Below are 24,596 nucleotides of genomic sequence, written 5' to 3' on the forward strand. Positions count from 1 at the left end.
GAGCGAAAAACTCTCATAGAAAAAAAAAAGTGTCGCGTTATAAGAGTAGTTTTTTCAAAACAAAGTTTTTTTGGATTGTTTGTATAGCATGAGAAAAAGTGAAAAAATGAGAGAGGGAGGAGAAAGGGTGGTGGTGAGATGGGTGGTGGAGAGTGTAAAAATAAAGTTTTTATTGCAACAAAACAATCCTCAGTCCCTAACCTATAGAGGAATGTTTCCCATCAAAAAATATACTTTTTAGAAAAAAACTCACTTAAGTGAAAAAGTCTCTCAAAAATTCTCATTTTGCATCACTTTTCTTGTATCTTTCTTGCTTCCAAAGTTACCCTTAAGGTTTGACATTTTTCAAGAAAATAATAGAGTTTTTCATGAATACCATAAAAGGTAATACATGACATGCCCCAAAGAGGGTTGGCCTAGTGGGTTGGGGGCTTTGGTTCCTAAACGGACAGTCAAGGTTCGATTCTCATGGGCATCGTTTCTCTACTCAAGCCAATGCATAGCATAGGCCACGGGGGCAGGGGTCCTAGCCTTGGAGTTTTACACCGTCGACCGGAGGTATGGTAGGCTGAGTCAGTGCGATCAGGTCTTATGCTGACACCTGTGCGATTTTTCTGGTTATAAATTCAAAAAAACCTGACATGGAACTTCAAGGAAAAGGTTTTTTTATCAGAAAATTACCTGAAATTTTATGAACTCGTATACAAAATTTATGTTACACGGTTGGGAAACGAAGCCCTCGTGTCTTATTTTCGAAAAAATTTAGAACTTTGCGAATCGAATCCGTGCACGCGTCCTCGGATCCACGAATCTCTGTGATACAGAATTCAGCATTTTCAAAAGCTGGTTGCCCCAGTAAAAGCTTTGCCCGGGAAACAAATTGAGAGAGAAAGAGAGAGATGGGTCCGCCGGGCGATCGTCTTCCGCTGAAACGGCGGACCATCTCCGACCAGCAGAGGCGGCGAGACCTCGCCCTCCTCCGCCAAGCCCAAGGCCGGAAGGACGCCCAGAACGAGGCCCGCTTCCTCGCCTCCGCCATCCTCTCCGACCCTTCTCCTGCCGAGCCCGAGCACGAAGGCGAAGCGGAGGCGGAGACCGAGCCTGAAGCCGAGGGCGGGGATGCTTCTTCTTCGGAGATGGACGTGCTGCAGGCGTCGAAGCTCAGGGGTTCGAAGGCGCGGCGCTGGTTCTCTCGGCAACTCATGCTTCCCGAGTGGATGATCGACGTCCCTCCCCGGCTTAACGCCGATTGGTACGGAATAATCTATCTTTTTCTCTAGGATGTGAAGAGGAGTGTTGGTTCTAGGTTTTCTGGGAAGAAATTTATGCGCAAATTCTGGTGTTTGTCGATGCGGAAAGTTTTAGAGATGAAACCCTAATTTCGTTACAATTCTAGGTTCTATTGTATGTGTTTGTGGAGTATGGGTGAATTTTAGGGTTCTAGTTTTTTTTAAGTACGATTTACGGAATAGAGTCACGGGAATGCATCACGTTGCAAAACCCAAGAGAGTCGATTTCTCTTAGGGTTTTAAAAAACCCTCGAACTTCCTGGAACAATTTAGTTATTTGGATAGAAGAACGGTCAAGGGTTTTGGTCAATTTGAAGCGTGAATGGTGGTGGCGTTGATGAATTTATAGTCTGGATTCTTTCCTTTGAGTTGATGATTACAAATGTTGCCAAGCGGTATTCACCCCTTAAATGGATGTATTTTTGATGACTGACCATGCAGATGTGATCTTCATGGTCCTTTTAGTGGAGAACATGCCTTAGATAAGGAGGTTTTTGATGTGTATAAGTTTTGAAAGGAATAAAAAGAATAACGATCCACAATGCACCAATATTTTACGATAAAAGAAGAAAATTCTGCATAAAAAATAATTTGATCCAAAGTACTTTTTTCTCACTGAATACGCCGTTACAAATGCATCTAAAGGGTTAGGTTTTACTAAATAAATCTCGCTAATACATCAATATTGGATACCTTATTTGTTTGTGACAATGATGTGTATTGGCTGCTTCATGGGTGGGATTTGATATCATAGTTGTTCCTGATCATGTGTGTTTGAGAAAAGAATGCCATTCATGAGTAGTTGGTATTTTGTAGGTACGTCTTCCCTAGGCCAGCTGGGCAACGGTGCTTCGTGGTTTCATCAAATGGCACAACCATCAGTAGACTAAGGAACGGCTCTGTGTTACATCGCTTTCCCTCTGCTTTGCCTAATGGTGCAAGGACAAAAGAGGTCTTGGGTCCTGCAAGCATGTTTTGCATTCTTGATTGTGTATTTCACGAGGTATGATCTTTTGTGTTGACAGACCTATTGTGTGATTGCTCCAGTTTAATGTGCAAATGTCTCTTTCAATTTTGGGCCATCTTTCTCCGTTATTTAAATATAGATTTTCTTTTGGGGAGTGCAGCATGATCAAACTTACTATGTGATCGACATGATTTGCTGGCGAGGGTACTCATTGTATGACTGCAGTGCAGAATTCAGATTCTTTTGGTTGAATTCTAAGCTTTCTGAAACGGGTGCCTGCGATCCTCCCTCATTTTATCACAAGTACCGTTTCGGTGTTGTTCCTGTCTATGATTGTGATCAAGCAGGCATCCTCTCAGCGTACTCAGGTGATATTCCTTTCATCAGAGATGGGTTGTTGTTTTACAACAAGTAAGTCATCACTTTTCTTTGATTCTATCTCTTCATTTCACATACCAGTGCTAGTTTTATGATCATGTTCTTTGGGGTGATACTAAGTTACTCACAGCATTATTGAATCAAGATGAAATAATATATCTGAAAGAGACCTGTTAGTGGGTTATATGGCTCGTTACCTATTCTGTGCAATTCAATGTAATTTAAGTTTCTACATACTTTAACATGGAACTCCTTATAGTTGTATTACCGACCTACAGACCGGCTTTAGGTTGACATCTATTTAATTTATATAGCTTTTCTGCTTTCCATTGATTTCTCAAAGTTGTTGTTCTAGTTTGCTCTGTAAAGAAGTACTTGTGCTGCAACAAAAATGTTATAGTTTTTGTTGTACTGATCTTTTGGTGTATTTGCTCCTTTTGGGGGTTCCAGTGAGGCAAAGATTTCTTAGCTACTAGTTTATAGGAATGATCTAATAACAGGTTCAAGATGACATATGGGACCATGTGACATGTTTCCTTTCCTAACAGAAAGATGTTGATCTCTATTGGAAGTTGTGAACCAAAGAGACAGGGTAGAAGTCAATTCAATCTGGTCGACTAGAAGTCTAGAGGGATGAGACTGAATCTTTTGGGATGGTATTTGATTTCTTAATATTTTTTGCTATTCAAATGCTGTTTTAAAATTTTGCAACTTTTCTTCAAAATCAGTTAACAAGCTGCGTTATATATATATATATATATATATATATATATATATATATATATATATATATATATATATATATATATATATATATATGGGTATTTTTAAAACAGCACCTAAATAATGGGCAATAATCAAAAAACACACCTAACATTTTTTGTGTTAATAAAAAATAAACTGTTGTCTAGATTACCTTGGGTTTGTACCACAGTCACATGTATCGTTAAAGGTAATTTCTCGGGGAGATTTTCAAAAGTTGTTAAATCTCGAGAGTTTAAAAAATTTAAAAAATATAAATAACAAAAAAGCTAAGAAAATAATAAGTTTTGCATTATTTTTCTTTCAAAAATATAAAGAAACATGTTTTAAAGGTTTCAAAATATAAAATCAACAAAAAAATAGGAAATGCAATCTTAAAATTTAAAAACAGTTTTTTTTTTCTAAAAAATATCATGATATTATCACGATAATATCACAAAATTTTGTTTCTAGTGATATTTTGAAAATATCGCGATACATTCCTGATCAAGGTTGTCTCTATCGTGCTGTATCGTATGATACAATATGATACATATCTTTACTTTTGGGGTTTAAGATACGATACACATTTGTATCACGATACGAGTGTGTATCGTACCCGTATCAGGTGTATCATACGATACACCCATGTATCTTACGATATAGGGCATATCGTACGATACACCTTCGACGCATTTTAAAAAGGCAAAAAATTATTAGTTTTTATTTTGAGTCTTAAATACCTTTTGAAGATCAACTTCTCCAATTGTTTAGAGGCCATTAGAAGTACAATTTCATTGTTTTTTCACCCAAAGAAGTGGGTTAAGATAAAAAAATGAATTTCCACTATTTTTTCACTCAAGAAAATGGGTTAAAGTAAAAAAAATCTTTATTATGAGTAAAATTACAAAGCTACTCTCCAATTTTTTTTGCCTCGGGGGCGTTGCCCCCTACAACCCTCCGCCAACTTACCTCGAAGTTGGATCCGCGAAAATTAAAGATTTATATTAAGATAGAAATCAGGCTCCACACTCCAGCAACAACAATAGCATAAGATGATCTGGCATAACAATGGGTCACTCTACTAATGAGTGAAAACCGATTGAAAATATAGTGAAACTATTGTCATAATATTTTTGTTTATATAGTATGAAAGTACGAGTCTTGTGGCATGTTCTTAATTGCAAGATATTTAATATTTTGCATTGTTCTTGTAAGATAGTTGATGTTTGATGATGTCCTATGTAGCTCATAAAGACATAAATACTTCATATGTAATTTTATGGTTGTATTTTGTGCAACTCATCATTATTTGATGTGATATGATTTTATTTAGATTTTTTAATATTTTTTACCTGATTTTTCTTGATTTTTTTTGAAATTTTGTATTAAAAATTTACGATACGTTTATGATATGATACGCTACAATGTTACTATTGGCCTGATCGATACGGGTAACGATACGCTGCTTACAACCTTGTTCCCGATATTATCAACTACCTTGAAATAGCCGATAATATCATGATATTTTCAAAATATCGGTGGCAGTAGTTTGTACTAAACCAACTTAGGTTAAGCTCATAAATTTACGTTTTTACCCTTGATATATTCAAAATCTCTCTCTCTCTCTCTCCACATATAATGCAATGCCCTTGTTGCAGCTTGCAATGGCTGCCACCAAATCTTTCTCTCCAATCAAGCTGTTTTTGGAGTCCCTTTGCTGCTATAAACTTTATGTTTACCTGGAAAAATAAAGAAAAATAAAGGAAAGAGCAAATGTGGGTGTAGGAGAAGGTAAAGAAGATGATGATGTTTCTGGTAGTTATGGCAGTGGAAGAAAGAATTTTTTTTGGTGGTTTGCACCATAAAAATGATGCCCATTCTCCTTCCCTACATATGATGTGCATGCTGCATCCAATGTATGAATTTGAAACTTTTCAAATTCATGCCTCCGTTTACTCTCTTGTACTCTGTGGACTGTTTTGTACTTCTCTAATTCAACCTTTCATTATTCCTTTAGTAGAGGAGGAAACCAACCTGTGTATTTCTGGCCAGTCATTGAGAGGCCAAACAGTGTAAGCCTCTTCACGCCACCAGTTGCCATCACGCTAAATACCCGAGCAAGTTGATCAACACAACCGAAGGTGAAATTCTGTTGTTCTGGTCATCAGGCCCTGGAAATCATAGCTTTTCTAATTTCTGTTGACTAGGAAAATCAATGTAGTATAGATGTTTCTTGATTGTGGCCCATAGACACCCTTGAAGACGAATGTGGGAGGTGTAAGGTAATGAAATTTACATGAGCAGAATAAAATAAAAAAAAGGTTGGGCAAGAAGGAGAATGATGGTTGATGGTGGAAGTGATAGATGGAAGAGGAAGTGATGATGGGTGGTTGTGCTTAAGTTGGTATTTGACAGAATGGAGAAGGCGGAGAGAGAGAGAGAGAGAGAGAGAGAGAGAGAGAGAGAGAGAGAGAGAGAGAGAGAGAGAGAGAGAGAGAGAGAGAGACTGTCAATAAAACATAAAATTAGTAATAAAATTGGATGGTCAAAGTCTTCGTAGCTTTTTAATTAACCAAAAAAACTTTTAGGTGCATTTTTAGAAATTTTAAAACCATAGATGCCTTTTTGATTATCACTGAAAAGTTGGGTGCTATTTTGAAAATTTCCCACATACATGCACACTTTCCTGGTTGGCTCTCAAAATTATACATCATATAGTAACCAGAGTGTGCACAACATATCTGAGAATGGTAAGCATTCCATAGACTATTGATGCAATGAGGGAACCGATAACTCTCGCTAATGGATGCCGACGTTGACACTCGTTGATGCAGTGTGGACATCGAAGTTTCGATCACTGTGATGCAACGTGAAGATCGGATTCGGTGATGCACTTGAGGTGTAGCAAGCAGGGGCACAACTTCCACGATCGTGCGATGTGCCAAAATGAGTAACAAGGATCACCGTAAACTAACGGTGCTGGACTGTTGATTTTTATTTAATAGGCTTTAAAACAAGCAATGGGATATAAAACCAAAGGCAACAAAGGAAGCAATGAAAAAGAAACAAAGCTGTTGCAAACTGACATGACAGAGAAATAAAGAAATGAAAAGAAAAGCTGCTGAATGAGACAAAAAGGAATAAATGCCCACTGGGAAAAATCTGCAGAAAGACAAAATAATGGAGAAAGGGGAAAACCGACTGGGAAAGAAAATGACTCAGCAAAACCAAAAAAGAACAAAAGTAAAAACCAAACTGACGGCTGCTGCAATTCTGAATTCTCTATCCCCTGCACACAACCCTAAGTTGGGTTATTTAAAAGGTTTTGGCTGGATTCGGGTCTTGGGTCCAGACCCAAACTCGGAACACGACTGTGTGTTGTTGGGTATGGGACGTGCTCTGCATCATTCTCCCCGGGTTGGGAAGAAGTCGGCTCCGACGACTGATCTCCTCCACAGTAAGCATATAGTTCAGGCACATCGAAGATAGGCGCTTCTATTTAAAATTGTGATCTGCTCCTGACTCTGCAAACGTACCAATGACCACCTCAACCCAGAAGTTGCTGCCTTCCTCATCCCAAGAAAGTTCTTGATGATGGCTTGATGTAAATTCCGTTCATGGTTATAACAACAAGGTCAAGGTCATCTTCACCATCAACATTATCTACCAGAACCATGCTGTATGAGGTTTCACCAATAGCAACATTAAGATCAAGTAAAAGAACCTGATTCATAACTCTGCCATGAGTACGATAGGGAAACAGACGAACTTGAGACCCATATTTTCCACTAAGAACAAAGATGGTCCTTGATACTGTCGGAACCACAACGTCTGTCCTCCCATCTCCATTAACATCAGCTATTGTAGGGCCTGAGGGCGAGGTGGTGGCACGAACGGGCTGACGATGCACCAGCTGGACTGCTTCCACGATGAGAGGGTTCACGCAGATCGCTGCTGATTCCAGTTGAAGGGGGGGTACCAGATGGGGAGAACTGTCACAACCTGCATCCTTGTGCAGAATTTCTTCAACAGCTTCACGTCGCGATGTTTTTTGGAGCGTCACCGGGGCTCGATTGACGATGATAGTATCAATAGGATGGATCGTGCGCGCGCCTAACTAATTCAACGACACTGCTTGCGTATCCACCTTGTATTCAAGCGCACCCAATCGTGCTTCGACCCCATCCATGCGCTTCGACAGACCTGCTACTTCCTTTTCTAGGCATAGCATATCTTCCTGCATTTCCGTCAACATGTCGAGCATCCGCTTCATGATCTCCTCTCGCATCTTTCCGCTCGTAGGACCGTTCCTCGCTTCTTGCGTCATGCCGTTGACGAAGGAGGAGGGGTTGGGCTCTGATACCATTTTGATGCAGTGAGGGAACCGCTAACTCTCGCTAATGGATGCCGACGTCGACACTCGTTGATGCAGCGTGGACATCGAAGTTTCGATCACTGTGATGCAACGTGAAGATCAGATTCGCTGATGCACTTGAGGTGTAGCAAGCAGGGGCACAACTTCCACGATCGTGCGATGTGCCAAAATGAGTAACAAGGATCACCGTAAACTAACAGTGCTGGACTGTTGATTTTTATTTAATAGGCTTTGAAACAAGCAATGGGATATAAAACCAAAGGCAGCAAAGGAAGCAATGAAAAAGAAACAAAGCTGTTGCAAACTGACGTGACAGAGAAATAAAGAAATGAAAAGAAAAGCTACTGAATGAGACAAAAAGGAATAAATGCCCACTGGGAAAAATCTGCAGAGAAAGGGGAAAACCGACTGGGAAAGAAAATGACTCAGCAAAACCAAAAAAGAACAAAAGGAAAAACCAAACTGACGGCTGCTGCAATTCTGAATTCTCTATCCTCCGCACGCAACCCTAAGTTGGGTTATTTAAAAGGTTTTGGCTGGATTCGGGTCTTGGGTCCGGACCCAAACTCGAAACACGGCTGTGTGTTGTTGGGTATGGGACGTGCTCTGCATCAACTATAGTTACTAAACATTTTATATTGGGCCCATCAAGGCATCAACTACTACTTGGCTAATAACCTGTGTTGCATAAAAAGTGAAAGTCATGTTGAGAGACTGGGTCAGTGCCTTCATGTTCTATTACAAAAAAGTGAAAACTAGATTAGTTTCAGCGTATTTCTCATACCTACTTTTTGCTTCTCCTTGATAGTGTTGACACCAATCCCCCTCTTATTTTTGTTCTTCCACTCATTCAATTCCATCATTTTCCCCACCATTTCACATATCAAGGAAATCATTCCAATTTGTTAGAAAGGTGATGTTCCCAGCTTATGATATCTACAATATCCTGGATCACTTCTACAATTGTGTGTGATGAGAGTGTGTGGGTGTGGGGGTTGTTTGGGGAAAGAGCCTCTCTAAACCAAAAGGGGCTAGAAGAACAACCGGCATATAGCACCATTCCTCCAGGTGCTTCTCCCCAAAAGAGGCTTTTGAACTGACATAGATGTAATGCCCACGGTGAATACCTAGTGCGGGTCATAAATGTGTGGTTTTCTAACAATGATTATGAGTCTTTGAGAAGAAATCATATTTCCTATGCTTCAATCCCAGATTTTGTCTACGGATAGTTACTGCTACTTAACTCCAAACTAGCAACACTTTGCAATTTTGCTCCAAAAAATATATTAAATTTTGTACCAAATATCTTTATCTGAAAACTATGTGTGGAGTTATACACAATGTTTTTTGTAATATCAAGGTGCTTTCTCATTGGTGGTAAGTTAGCATTATTTAGGACTGACCTCTCACTTTTCATTGTTTTCAACTATTTTCAGGTTATATTACCTTAAGGCTTTCAATTAGCCAATATTTTCTGCTTGCATATTATGACACATCACACATTATTTTGCAAAGTGTATGGTGTCAATGCTCTTTTATTTTAATTCTGCATTTGATGTGCATTATATTGGTTAAATATGATGCATCCTTCCCCAGCTTTGATTGTAAAAAAATGGGGTGTGATGCATTCTAGCGCAACCTTTTATTCATAAATCTGCCTGCTTCTCATCTCATTTTGCGTGTGAAGTTTCGGCTGTATCCTGTATTTGTTATTTCACCTTGGTGACTGAACCTTGCATTTGAAGTGATTTGTATATTTGCCACTCAAAAGTTTTACATAGAGCTATCCACCCAAAAGAAAATGTTCTGCACATTGATGATTCTTAATGTATTTAAACTAGTTGGGTATAAATCCTTCAATTTTCGATGCGACTTGATGAACCTTATTGTTTGCCTGCTCAGACATGCTCATTATCAAACTGGAAATACCCCTCTATCCTTAGTATGGAAGGATCAAGCCTGTAGTCAGTATTTTTTGGACACAGACAGCAAAGGAGAAGTTCCATCTCAGCAACAGGTATTTGCATGTCTGGGGCTCTTCTTTTCCAACCTATTGGTTATTCCTGATGATAATGTGTTTCAAAGAGATTGTCATATAGGGATTTTATTTGGCTTAGTTTTCATATAATCTTTTTCTTTTTCATTTTATATGAATCTGCAATGAATCTTCAATATTGAATGACATTGTTGAATATCATTGCATGGAATAGGACACATATCCAAATTGCATCCTGTTCTCTCTTTAATACATTAGCAAGTTTCTTATTTGATATCTTCTCTCAAGCTTTTTTCTGGGCTTAGCTTTGCAAGCTTGATTAAGCAAACTCATTTCGAGCTTCATGTTGACATATGGTGAATCAAGCCAGCTTGAACAAGCCAAGCTGGGGCTCTACTCAGCTTGTGTAGCTCTAGCTTTGGTGAACTGGGAGCATCTTTCATGCTCTGGCACATTCCCAATTAGATTGGAGTTTGTTGCCAACCATACATGAGCATGCTCTCATGAATTATATTATTGCAACTAGAAAATGATTATATTTTGTATTCACAAAGATACTAATCTTAACAAAATTTTTTCTTATCTTTCACAATGAATACAAATGCATAGGCATGTGCAATTTCTCTCTCTCTCTCTCTCTCTTGCTATATTTATATATAAGTGTATGTGTGTGTGCATGTGCAATTTTTTGAAAATGTCTTCTAAGCACTGGATTTTATTGCATCTGGACAGAAAGGAATGCCAATATGTAAGAATCTTATTCAACTAATTAGTCAATATCAATATAAGCTACTACAAGTTGAACTCCAAACATGCAAGCATTTTTAATTTTTCAGTAGCTTTTAGTACTGCATTAATATGGAAATCTTTATCTTTCTTACTTTAAAAAATGATCTTTACCATAAGATAAACTCAAATCTTCCTGTAACCTATAGCAGCTGTTTGGTAGTAATTCTTTTGAAGTTTCCTTTTGGCTGTTGATGTGTGTACTGTTAATTGATGAAATTTGTTGGGGGACTAGTTGCATACTCTTTGTAAATATGCTTCTCTTGGTTTTCATTTATTTCATACACATACATATGTGCATGGTGTAAAATGATTCTTTATTGTAGGTGGTGCTGGAGTTGTTGGAAGATGGAAGAGTTGCCACCTCTGATGATCCTCCTGTTGTCTTAGGCAGACTTGATTGGGAATCCATACAGAAGGTTGCTTATGGTTTTCTTGTATCTTCTATGAATGGATGATTGCAAATCGATTTTTCAAAAAATAACAGTATGACTTAATTTTATTCTGAAGCAACTGAATTGAATGCATGATGGAACCTAAAGTTTGATCCATGTTAGATTATATAGATGATGAACTTCTTGATCTGAAAGGGAGGGCATTTTTTTTAATTCTCCTGTTCTCAGCAAGCCTGACAGATACATTGATGTTGTTAGCATCAATTAAGTAACCTTGTTCAATTGCTTCAGATCAAGTTTGTTGGCTGCTTTGATGATGATCTATTTTCTTATGCATCCTAGATTAGGCGTCTACATAAGAGTAGCTTTATATGATGCAATGCAAGCAAGATTTGTTAAAGTTTGATAAGTGAAATTGTTTTTTAGGGCTTAAAATAACAGTAACTTGAATTTGGAAATCCCTAAGCCTTGATTTCTTAACAGGAATAGATTTTGTTGGGTTGAATACGGTGTATTTATGAGGCACATGTTTGTGCTGCCATGTGAGCTCAACAAGCTTCACATATTTGATGTTGCTGCCATTGGTTCAGAAGCCTTATTCAATTGCTCTAGATTAAGTTTATTGTTGCTTGTCGGGAAATATGATAGAAGTCATACATAACACACACACATCCACACACAGAGTCCATGCTAAACCTTACTAAGAATTGGTTAGCACTGCCAATTGGCTTTCAGCCAAGTTGGTTCCAATAATGCGGGGAGTGCTGGGTTTGTTCAGAGTGCTTCAACCTGGTTTGCCAAAGAGGGAATTTTTTGGTTCACATTACATCCTCTGCTCTGTTAAAAATAAAATTGTATCCAAATACCCGATAAGGGTATTTTTGTCTTTTATCATATAGTACAGTCCACTAGGGACTGAAATATAATTTAACATTATAATAAATAAACTATCATACAGCTTAGGCACAATGTTGTGCACAACAGTAAAAAATATGACTGTTGTGCACAACAGTCAAAATATGACTGTTGGGCAGCAGTCCAACTAGACGTTGGACTGCCACCCAACAGTCATAATAATGACTGTTGGAAGGCAGTCCAAAGAGCTGCACTGCCTCCCATGTGTTGGAGTGAGGCTCTATAAATAAAGCCTCACTCCCTTGTTATTCCTCAATGCTTTTAGAAGCATTTGAGGGTTTTCTCTAGAGTTTTTCCCATCTTATAGGCTTGTATGCCTCTTGTGCTGTTTGGTATTTTTATCTCTTTTGAGATTGTATTTGGTCCATTAGTGACCAACTTTAAGTGAGTTTATTAAAGCCCTTTGTTGGCATTGTGTTTGTTTCCCTATTGTTCCATTGTACCTTGTCTCATTACATGCTCCACTTGTACGTAGGGTTGCACAATGAGCCAAGTAGCTCAAGCTTGGCTTGAGCTCAAACATACTGTTATGCCTAACTCATGTAGTGTCTCTGTTGCAAAAAGGATGAAAAATCCTACCTAAAGAGTAGGATGTTGTCTTATCTTAAAAAGGTGACGGCTTTGAATCCCACCCCTCTTTCATGACAAAAGCTTGCCAAAGGCTTCTTTTAAATAGAACTACTGCATCTCTATTCGAGCTCAAACATATCTGACATTAAATGAGACAAGATTGACCAGCTCAGGCGCAGCTCTTGTCTAGCCCTACTTGTAAGTGCTTAGATGATGGATATGGTGGGGGTAGCTCTATTACCTAGAGTTTGATAAGTGGTAATTGATGTGCATGCTAAATGCATTTTCTGTTAGCATAGAGAATATACAATTGTTTTGGGATGAAGGCGTAGTTGTTGTTGTTGTTGTTTGTTGTATAGAGAATATACAATTTATAATAAAGTTCAACAAAATTCTTGTTGCCCCTAACAAATTTCAATGTTCTGTGTTAATATTATTTTATTATTCTAATATGCTAAAATGCTTGAATTCCAACAAGCTGAAAGCATATGATCCCAATTTAGAGGTTGGACAAATGCTTCAAGCTCATTGGGTGCTGTTGAATCTGAGAAGACTGCTTTCTAAATTTTGTTCTATTCCATAGTTACCTGTATCGTTAAAGGTAATTTCTCGGCGAGGGTATTTCTCGGAGAGATTTTCAAAAGTTGATAAATCTCGGAAATATCTTGGGAGTTTAAAAAATATAAATAACAAAAAACCTAAGAAAATAATAAGTTTTATATTATTTTTCTTTCAAAAATATAAAGAAACATGTTTTAAAGGTTTTAAAATATAAAATAAAAAAATAGGAAATGCAAACTTAATTAAAAAAACTCAGAAAATATCGCAAAATTTTCTATTTGCCGATATTTTGAAAATATCGCGATATATTCCCGATATTATTGGCAACCTTTAAATTGCTGATAATATCGCGATATTTTCAAAATATCGGCGATATTGGTGACTATGTTCTATTCTAAACTGCGAATGCATTCTCTAATGTTAACGTTTATACACACTAGAAAAATGACTGTTTTTCACTCCTAGACTTTTAAGCTTGTAATATATAATGCCTTCAGCGGGTAGATCTCATTTTTCATTGATAAACATGCTTGCAGGTTGATTTTTGAGATACTCCAGGTACTATTTCATTATGATAACCTCTTCTAGAATTCTCTGACCTGGAACTTGATCTGCAATGCTAACAATGGAAATGGTGTTTCTTCCTCACTTTGCTTGATTATTTTTCTTTCTGATGAAACTTTTTTTTTTCTTTCTTGCAGAACAATTTAAGCCAGGGTACTCTTCTACGATTTGCTATTGGTGATAGAGGCCTTATTTTTATAGATGGAAATATTAAGGAGGCGGATATTCATTTTATTGGCAAAGCAAACCGTGTGCGTGCTTTTGCTGATACTTGCTCAAAGGTAAAACTTTGAAACTAAGTCACTGGATTGGTGCATGTGAAAGTTCCGCTGGCTTGAATATCTGTCAAACAGTGCCCACTCAATGGACTTGGCATCACTTATTTGGCATATAAAGGGCTTCCTCTAGCCTCTTAGATTTGGTAATGAATCTGTTATGCCTTTTAACACAAACACCAGGAACCAATACTAAAACATGGTGTGTAGTGTTGGGCATCAGGTCATGTTGTACCCAGTGGGTTGTTGGGTACCTCATTGATGGGCTGGCTTCAGGTTCCTTGTGAACCTGAAGCCAATAGATGTCATGTCTAATCCAGCCCAACTAGTATATGGCCTTGGCTGGGTAGTGGTAAAACGATATTTCAGTGGAGCCTGACCTGGTCACTGGTTGGGTTTAAGGGGGCCTGGCCAGACCCACATGGAACCCAAGTTGATAATACCTGGCCCCAACCCAACCCACATGAAATCCAAGTTAATAAGACCCCATCCCGGACCCTAACCCAGCATGAGTTAGGCTTTCGGTGGGCTGGGTTGGGGTGGAGCTAGTCCGTGTGTGTGTTGTAATGAAACACGAACACAATTACACTCACAATGCTACTAAGAGCATACAAGAAAATGCACATGCACAAGGCCACAAAGGCAATACACTAGCCACTAATGGACAATTACAAGGCCACAAGGGCACACTCACAGTAGCTCACAATAGCACACAAGAGAACACAAGATATAAAAAATAATATTTTATTCACACTTAAAATGCTTAAGGGCACATTTGGAATCAAGAAAGATGTTGGAAAAGTGATGCAAAATGGAAAATCCATACAGATTTTCTGACCCTTCCAAACGAGAGACTTTTTCGCTGACAGTTTTTATCTAAAAATTACACTTTTTGATAGAAAACATTCCTCGAGGGGGGGGGATATTTTCTACCAAGAGAAAATTTATTTTTACACTCTCCACCACCCATCTCACCACATATCACCACCACCACCCATCTCAACTCCGGCGACCCATCACCCATTCTCAACCTCTCTCCTCTCCCCTACTGCCTCTGCTCTCTCTCCCACTTCCCTCTCCCCCACGGCTGCATCTCTGGCGACGATACAACCTCCATCCGGCAAACTCACAGGCGCACCCTCCGTTCTCGTCTCCATACAGGGTTTTGATCAGCTATGGTTGAAAAAGAGTTGAGGAAGAGAAATAGAGCGAGCGAGCTTTGCCTCTATCCATTCAAGGTCTTTGGCTTCATAGTAAGACGAAGGTTCATGGAAAAAATGAACGGACATAAGACAAGCTCAATACTTTGGTGTAAGGACTCAATAAGAGGCAAATCTATTGGGAGACCTAGAAATCCGATCTGATCTCCTAACATTTGGTTCTTCTAGAGTTTGGTTTGGAGTAAATCTATCAAGTGCACATGGAGGATTTTCAATTGTTCTTCAAGAATATTGTTGAATAGGCACATCATTATTCAAGGAATCGCTAGAGTTATCAATATGCTCTATCTCATGCTCAATCTCTAAGTAACAATCAATATGATAATTATCATTTTTGAGCAATAAATCAAACAAGAAAGAATATTATCCATATTAAAGCCATCTTCATCTTTAAGGAAAGTCATATTTATTTAAACATATAATTTGTCATTTTTTAAAGCATAGCATTAGTATCTAAGTTACACAGACTCGGCTATAAGGTCGACGCACCCGCGTCGACACGCCCCGATATGGGTGCGGCTTCAGACACAGGGCAGACACGGTCAACCAGTGTTGTGAAAAGCGTTGAGGCGTAGCGAGGCGCTCCACCAAAAACCGAGGCCGGGCGTAAAGCGCAAGCCTCAATTTTTTTTGAAAACTTTAAAAAAAATTATAAAAAAATATCTAAAAATACAAATAAATAAAGAAATGCTTTATTGATGAAATAACAACCAATAAGAAATAGAAAATCTCAAATAAGTACTAAAAAATATGAGATTAACATATAAACGTAAATAAAAACTGATTATATAACTGGAAAAATATATGAGATTAACCAAAAAAAGTTAAAATTTACTAAGAAACTGATTACATAACTGAAATAACTGGAAAATATATGAGATTATTCTAAAAAATATGAGATTAACATATAAAAGTAACTAAAAAAATGATTACATAACTAGAAAATATGTGAGATTAACCAACAAAAGATAAAATATACCAAGAAACAGATTACATAGCTGGAAAATATATGAGATTAACCAACAAAAGTTAAAATATATGAGAATATTCTAAAAAATATGAGATTAACATATAAAAGTAACTAAAAAACTGATTACATAACTGGAAAATATATGAGATTAACCAAAAAAAGTTAAAATATACTAAGAAACTGATTACATAACTGAAATAACTGGAAAATATATAAGATTAATCTGCAAAAGTTAAAATATATGAGATTATTCTAAAAAATGTGAGATTAACATATAAAAGTAACTAAAAACTGATTAAATGACTGGAAAATATATGAGATTAACCAACAAAAGTTAAAATATACTAAAAAACTGATTACATAACTGAAATAACTGAAAAATATATGAGATTAACCTATAAAAGTTAAAATATATGAGATTATTCTAAAAAATATGAGATTAACATATAAAATTAACTAAAAAACTAATTACATAACTGAAAAATATATGAGATTAACCAACAAAAGTTAAAATATATTAAGAAACTAATTACATGACTGAAATAATTGAAAAATATACGACATTAACCAACAAAAGTTAAAATTTAGTAATATACTAATATACTAACAAACTTATTACATAACTGAAATAACTGGAAAATATATGAGATTAACCTACAAAAACTTTGTTGATTGTCTCTGAAATCTTACAAACAACAACAACAACAACAACAACAACAACAACAACTACGCCTTCATCCCAAAACAATTGGGGTCAGCGATATGAACCAAAAAAGAAATTCATTTTGGGTCTTCCACATGAATCCTTTTCCTCCAATCATTTCTATCCAACGCCATGTCCTCGGTGAGGTTCAAAGCATTCATATCCTTTCCTATCATCTCCATCCAAGTCTTCCTAGGCCTACCCCGACCTCTTTTAACTAATATATTTTCCCATTTCTCCAACCTTCTAACTGGAGCATCATTAGGCCTTCGCCGAATATGTCCAAACCACCGTAAACGATTCTCTCGCATCTTATTTTCAATGGGTGCAACACCTACCTTCTTACGTATCTCTTCGTTCCGAATCTTATCTTTTATTGTATTTCCACACATCCATCTAAGCATCCGCATCTCAGCTACACTCATTTTTTGAATATGATGTCTCTTGGCAGCCCAACATTCCGTACCATATAGTAAAGCGGGTCTAATAGTCGTCCTATAAAACTTTCCCTTCAACCGCAATGGCATTCTACGATCGCACAGCACTCCAGTAGCACTTTTCCATTTCATCCACCCAACCTTTATCCTATGATTTACATCTCCATCAATTTCTCCATACTTTTGAATGATGGATCCCAAATATTTGAAATAATCATTCACCGGTATATCTTGCTCACCAAGCTTCACTACACTCCCATCCCTACTTCGTTGCTTACTAAACCGACATTCCATATATTCAGTCTTACTCTTACTCAACTTAAAACCTCTAGCTTCCAATGTCTGTCTCCATAATTCTAACTTAGCATTAACCCCAACTCTAGACTCATCAATCAAAACAATATCATCAGCAAACAACATACACCACGGTACATTTTCTTGAATTGATCTCGTAAGCTCATCCATCACTATCGCAAATAGGAAAGGGCTTAAAGCAGATCCTTGATGTAACCCAACCGTTATCGGAAAATTGGTTGTCACCCCTCCATAAGTGCGGACATTGGTTACTACTCCTTCATACATATCTTTAATTATACTAATGTACTTGAGAGAAACACCTTTCTTCATCATTGTCCACCAGAGAACGTCCCTAGGTACTCTATCGTATGCCTTCTCTAAATCAATAAAAACCATATGCAAATCTTTGTTCCTCTCTCTATATCTTTCAATAAGTTGTCTAAGAAGATGTATAGCTTCCATAGTTGATCTTCCAGGCATAAAACCAAATTGATTCTCTGATATCATGACAACCTTCCTCAACCTAGACTCAATCACCCTCTCCCAAAGTTTCATAGTATGACTCATGAGTTTTATACCACGATAGTTTGTGCAATCTTGTATATCACCCTTATTCTTATATAAAGGCACCAAAGTACTCTTCCTCCACTCATTAGGCATCTTATTTGTTCGCCAAATCAAGTTAAAAAGATTTGTCAACCATTCTAAACCTTTCTCTCCCAAGCATTTCCAAGCCTCGATAGGTATACCATCTGGGCCAACTGCCCTTCTTGATTTCATTTTCTTCAAAGCCTCTGCAATTTCTTTCTTTTGAATCTTGCGCATGAAGTCACGATTTATCTCATGAAAAGGAATGGAGAAGTCTCCAAGATCTTGAGCATGACTATCATTAAATAGCTTATCAAAATAATCTTTCCATCTCTCCTTAATCTCCTCATCTTTGACTAAAACCCTTTGCGTTTCATCTTTGATACATCTAACCATACCCAAATCCTTCGATTTCCTATCTCTCATCTTTGCATGCCTATAAATATCCTTCTCGCCTTCTTTGGTATCCAACTTGTCATAAACCTCCTTATATACCTTAGCCCTCGCGTTTCGAACAACTTTTTTAGCTTCCTTCTTTGCTATCATATACTTCTCCAAATTCTCATTATCACGACTCTTACTTAGATTTCTATAACACTCTCTTTTAACCTTAATAGCTAATTTGACATCCTCGTTCCACCATGATGTATCCTTACCTAGTGGTGCACCGTCTTTAGACTCACCCAATACCTCCTTAGCTACTTTTCTCATACCACCCGCTATCTTATTCCACATTGATTCTGAATCCTCCTCGAGACACCAATCAACTTCCTTAACTACCTGCTCTACAAACATTCCTTGTTTAGCTCCTTTCAGTGCCCACCACTTAATTCTAGGATCTATCCTATGTCTATCCCTTTTGCGGCATTGTCTAATTCTAAGATCTAAAATTAAGACTCTATGTTGTGTAGCTACACTTTCTCCTGGTATAACCTTACAATCGATGCAACAACCCCTATCTCTCTTTCTAAGTAGGAAAAAATCTATCTGACTCGTATTAACCCCACTTTTAAATGTTACTAGGTGAGACTCCCTCTTCCTAAACCAAGTGTTTGCTAAGATCATATCATAGGACAAACAAAAATCTAAAATCCTTTCTCCACTTTCATTTCTTTCTCCTATACCATAGCCTCCATGGATATTCTCAAATCCATCCCTACTAATGCCTACATGTCCATTAAGGTCACCGCCGATGAAAAGCTTTTCTCCATAGGATGTCTCTTGTACTACTCCATCTAAATCTTCCCCAAATTGATGCTTAATGGAATCATCTAAACCTACTTGAGGTGCATAAACACTAATAATATTAATAATATCCGTACCTAATACTAATTTAATAAGTAAAATTCTATCACCCTTCCTACGGACCTCAACTACATTATCTATAAACTGACGACTCATAACAATCCCTACTCCATTCCTATTCCTATTTATTCCTGTATACCAAATCTTATATCCCCAAGGTTCTATCACTTTAGTGTCTCTGAAATCTTGTTGTAAAAAAAATATTTTGCGCTTCAGGCTTGCGCCTTGAGGCACAGAGGGTTGCGCCTCAAGGCGAGGCATGCCTTTTGCGCCTCAAGGCATGTTTTTGATAACACTGCGGTCAACCAAGTGTCAGACTTGGTCAACGCACTAGGGTCGAGTCCGTCCACATTTTGGACTCGGTCAACTTTGACTAAGTCTATTTTTATCCATTTTAGGGCAAAAGACGTATAAAAACTAAAAAAAATGATCTTTATATATATATATATATATATATATATATATATAGAGAGAGAGAGAGAGAGAGAGAGAGAGAGAGAGAGAGCCGTGTCCCCTAATGGGCACAACTTTGACCGAGTCTTATTATTGTTATATATATATATATATTTTTTTAAAAATATATATACATATATATAGCCGTATCCCCGTGTCCAAAATTTTTGAAATTGCTCCGCACCCGTACTCGTACCCTGATTCATGTGGCATAGATTAGTATCGTTTTTATTTTTTGCGTATCCAATCAATACACATTCGATGGCCTTAGGAGAGAGCTTATTTCTTTCTTCAAGAATAACAAAACATTTGCATAAAAAACTCTTAATCTACTAGCGGCTCTATAAAGTTATTTATTTGGAGAAATGTTTTGCAAAGCAGATGATGGTATCCTATTTATAAGATATACCACGGTAAGTGTACTTTCGGTCCAAACATTCTTTGAAATACTTTTAGAAATAAGTAAGGTTTTTGTGGTTTCAATGATATATTAATGTTTTCTTCTGGTCAAGTTTTTGGACAAGATCTTTGATGGGTGATTCCATTTTCTTTCAAATAAATTTTAAAATCATTAGATAAATATTCTCCTCCCGAGTCCCATAAAAAAATAATAATGTTGGTTTCAAATTGTTTTTTCACAAATTTATTAAATTCTTTAAAACAAGAAAAAACTTCGAATTTAATCCTAAGATAGTAGATCTAAGTACACTGGGTATAATCATTAATAAATACTACATAACAAGAAAAACCTCCTTTCGATATAATGGAAGCAAGTCCATACATTTGAGTGCACTAATTCAAAGGGCTTTTTAAAAATAAAAGACCTAGATCCAAAAGGAATAGATTTTATTTTGCTAAGCATGCAATCCTTACAAACAAAAATTTTTCATTATAAGATTCCTTCAAAAATATAAAAAAATATAATTTCAAAATATTTGGATGGCCTAATATTTTATGCCACAATACAATATCTTTTTTCTTTACAAAATTACAAAAAGATTATTTAGGAAGATGAAAAAAATCCTGTATTAGAGATCTCTTCTCCTATGGTCTTCTTTAACCAGCTTCTTTGGCTGAGAATAGCTTTAACTTTTAGAACATGAAATTTATTTGAAATATTTTTAGAAGTTTTAATACTTTTTATTTCTAAAGAAGTACCATTTGCAGTACAAACAAAAGATTTGCAAGAATTATTAGTGCATTCGGATAAGAGAAACTCATTAGGAGTCATAATAAAAGAGGCACTCAAATCAAGAATTCAAGAATACATATTGGGTGGAGAAGAGGTAGACATGGCTCGAGAGGTGGATGTTGAATATGCCTTAACTTAAGAAATTGTTGAAGAGCCTCCACAAGTTGAGAGATAAACTAGTCCTTAAGGTCAAAGCCTTTCTTTGCTTGCCTCATCTTTCTTCTTGGAAGATTCTTAATTATTACACATTTTTTTTTGAGTTTTAGACACTCCAACTTGATGTGTCCCGGTTCATAGCAAAAATGACATGATTTTTCTTCCTCTATTGTGGTTATTTTTTTCAAAGTGAGGAGGCTTATATGTTCTCACATTGTTGTCAGGCCTAGACACGGCAAAAACTTCTTCTCCTCCTCTCTTAGTCATGTTAAGCCGTGTTTCTTCTTGGTACACTTCGGCAAGAGCTTCATTAAGAGTAGGAGCAATGATCCATTGGAGAATTTGGGACCTAACTTACTCAAATTTGGGGCTTAGCCCAAAGGAAAACAAGAATAGATGTTCATTTTTTGCTTTTGTCTCAACTCAATGATTGAGCTTTCCCACTTGCTATGTCACATAGGTGCGGGTGCAGGTGCAGCGATGCGGCACTTTAAAATAACTTGGGTGCGGGCATGCGGGCAGGTATATATATATAATTTTTAATAGTTAACCGCAGTAACACTAATTTTTAACAGTATTTTTTTTAAAAGTCCAGATTTGGACATTTATGATCCTGAGTGTGTTGACCGCACCCAGGGTCAGCCTGCTGGCTAAATCCCTGTGACATAGCTCACTTGGTTTGAGCAAGGCCAACTCATCCCATAAGAGATAGTATCATATATTACACTCTTATCTCCTTGCCTCGTGTTACATATTTTGTTTTGGAGGAAATATTGGCGAGCCAAATCCTTTTGCATGAGCATTCCATTAAGAAACACCCAAGCATCACACTCCTTTTTGAATTTAACTATGTGGGTGGCAATCTTGAGTTCCATGTTATTCATGAACTAAGTTAAGATTTGAGCATGTTTGGCTTCCCAATATTTCATCTTGTCTTGGTATTCTTTAAGAACCTTTTCATGTTCATTGTCGTCAAGAGCCTTGATTTTGTCATTATCTTTAGTTGTGAGTATGAGTTGTGGTTCTTTGAATATTCCACTCACGTACTCCTAAAGTTTCTTCCTTTTTAGATGATTTTCCATGATGGCGGTCCTTGTGTAGTTTGAATCATTGAGCTTGAAGGAGATTACCGTCGCAAATTCTTTCTTGGCAATAATAGAAACAAGATGTAGGAAGCAAAAAACCACCACTAATCAAGATCACATTCACTCCAAGATGGTCTCTTTCGGCGACTACGAACCACGAGCAAGAGTAGAAGAGAAATATACAATAGGAAGGATCTCAAAGAGCTTATGGCTCGGATACCATGTAAAGAAACACAAACAAAAAAACACTCACAATGCTAGTAAGAGCATACAAGAAAGTGCATGTATACATGGCCACAAAGTCCATACACTAGCCACTAATGGATAAATACAAGGCCACACTCACAATAGCACACAAGAGAGCACAAGATATAAAAATAATACACTAGGACAAGCATACAACATACATGAGAGAGACCCCATATAAATAATGGAGGGAGCAAGAGGAGCCCAAAGCTAGTTGGGCTAGTACCGACGGCTAGAACAATTTCAAATAAAAAATTTAAAAAAATATAAAATTACCCTTAATGAGCATGACCTATTACAAGAAAAGGAAAAAACAAAAATGTGCTTAATGGACATGACCTATTATAAAGAAAAAAAATACATAGAACTCTAAAGGATATATATATATATATATAACAGCTATACAAGTTAACATGTGTGTGTAGTTGCATGGATTCTGCCAGATTGCCCCGTTCATATATATATATATATATATATATATATATATAATCCTAGGAAGCCATGTCTGTTGTTTTTGCAATATTTACTTGGCATATGGGAGGCTTTAACATGCCTTTTCTCTTTGGCTGATTACTTCTGATATAATTACAGGTCTTATTCCAGTACATGGCACGCCGTTCTCCTTTGAGAACTGATGATTTGATAGCATCTACAACTCTTTCTCACGATGATGACGGTAACTTGGAAGATGTTGAGATGGTCTCGTGATGATGTTTTCCCATGCTCATTTGATGTTACTGTTTGCGACAGACTTTTCAATTTGAGAATCGTTTGAGCATCATACCTTCAGGGTGCATGTTTTCTCATGGAGATGCGTCCTCTCCGCTATATGCTCTTCATGGTGCTGTTTTAGTAGCAACTCAGTGGTATGCCATGCACAGGGAATGGAATGTGATTGTGTGAAGACTTCCTGAAATGTTACTGCAAAAGTGGACCCAACCATGGCACTGATGTTGAATGTTCCGTGCTTCTCAGCCAAGGCAAATGGTATGAACAAGGGTGTTTAGTTGCAGGTCAAGTTTCTCCATGTTCAGCATCATCCAAGTGGGATCTTTCATTTCTTTTTGGTTTGAGTACAATTTAAGATGATGAAATGGTTGCCAACCCTTAGACTGCGATAATAAGCTACTGTTTGTGCTCTTCTGTGACACTCTAATTTCTGTTTCTGTAAATACCGATTTATTAGAATGAGACAGTTTTATGATGGCTCATATGGGCTTAGTAACAAGGATAAATGATCCCACACGTCCCTTGACATGAGTACTCTCCACATTTTGTTTCTCCCCGGTATGATGAACCCACCAGGTTTGAACCCTACTTGGGCCCGCCTTATAATGGTAAGCCGCGGTAGACCGATCCTCAATGCTGATCCATACATGTTGCGGGCTTGATCTAAAGGAGAATCGAACTTACGGCCTTTCGCCACCATGATTCTCTCTTTTGGTCTGAAGTATCAATTCCAAAAACAGGTTCCATGGATCGTTGCATGTAGGATGCTTGCGCTGCTTCATGGTGATTGTTTTTGCAAATGATTCTGCAGTTGGTTTAGTGGTTGGTGCAAACGGATAGGAGTTGTCGGACTTAATCGGTCTTCCAATCTGAAGTTTTAAAATATGGATGTCGAAAATAGAATCCATGTTATGTAGGATTTATGGTTGGATTTGGGTTAAACCTGAGCTATTTGTGCAGTTTACATGTCCAACACATGTTCTCAACCTGTTTTTAGCAGATTCAGATCTGGATTCAGTTCTACTTTGTCAGATATAGTACAGATTCAGATTCCGTCTGGACTTGCCACTTAAAATTCTGATTTGGATTTGGATCAACCACCTGTATCTCTGTCTTCCCACCAGATACGAGCAGGTTCCGGTTTCACCTTTTTTTTGTTCGACAGAAACAGCTGGGGTTAGGCAGACCCCTACCAATTATACAACCATACCATTTGGGGTTCGAACTTGCAACGTCCCAACACAAGGTGACGTGGGTCTAACTCTAGGCTGGATTTGGATCAGTCCAAAGTAGTGTCTGACCACTGGGTGGTCATTTCTGTTTCAATAGGAAAATATAAATATTGTTTGAAATTTGATAGAGAAAATGTCCTGGATTTATAGGTTTTTTAAAGGTTTCAC

At 37.3% G+C, this 24,596-nt stretch overlaps 1 protein-coding gene across 3 annotated transcripts; it reads left to right on the forward strand.

Moving 5' to 3' along the window:
* The first annotated feature begins 865 nt into the window (after positions 1-865).
* LOC149811468 (snurportin-1 protein) lies at positions 866-23,680 on the forward strand. Of its 3 annotated transcripts, XM_089993704.1 has the most exons (8): positions 867-1,252; positions 2,106-2,292; positions 2,417-2,667; positions 9,656-9,770; positions 10,862-10,954; positions 13,678-13,821; positions 21,597-21,658; positions 23,059-23,136. In XM_089993704.1, the coding sequence occupies exons 1-7, from the start codon at positions 900-902 to the stop codon at positions 21,633-21,635; spliced, it is 1,182 nt and encodes a 393-aa protein (XP_089849830.1). In that variant the 5' UTR covers positions 867-899; the 3' UTR covers positions 21,636-21,658; positions 23,059-23,136. The 3 variants fall into 3 exon arrangements, with proteins under 3 accessions (XP_089849829.1, XP_089849830.1, XP_089849831.1); XM_089993703.1 differs by lacking the exon at positions 21,597-21,658 and having other exon boundaries at positions 866-1,252; positions 23,059-23,680; XM_089993705.1 differs by lacking the exons at positions 13,678-13,821; positions 21,597-21,658 and having other exon boundaries at positions 23,059-23,680.
* The last annotated feature ends 916 nt before the right edge of the window (positions 23,681-24,596 follow it).

The sequence above is a fragment of the Nuphar pumila genome, chromosome 17 (assembly GCF_984573655.1).
Source record: "Nuphar pumila chromosome 17, dmNupPumi1.hap1.1, whole genome shotgun sequence".
Classification (NCBI taxonomy): domain Eukaryota; kingdom Viridiplantae; phylum Streptophyta; class Magnoliopsida; order Nymphaeales; family Nymphaeaceae; genus Nuphar; species Nuphar pumila.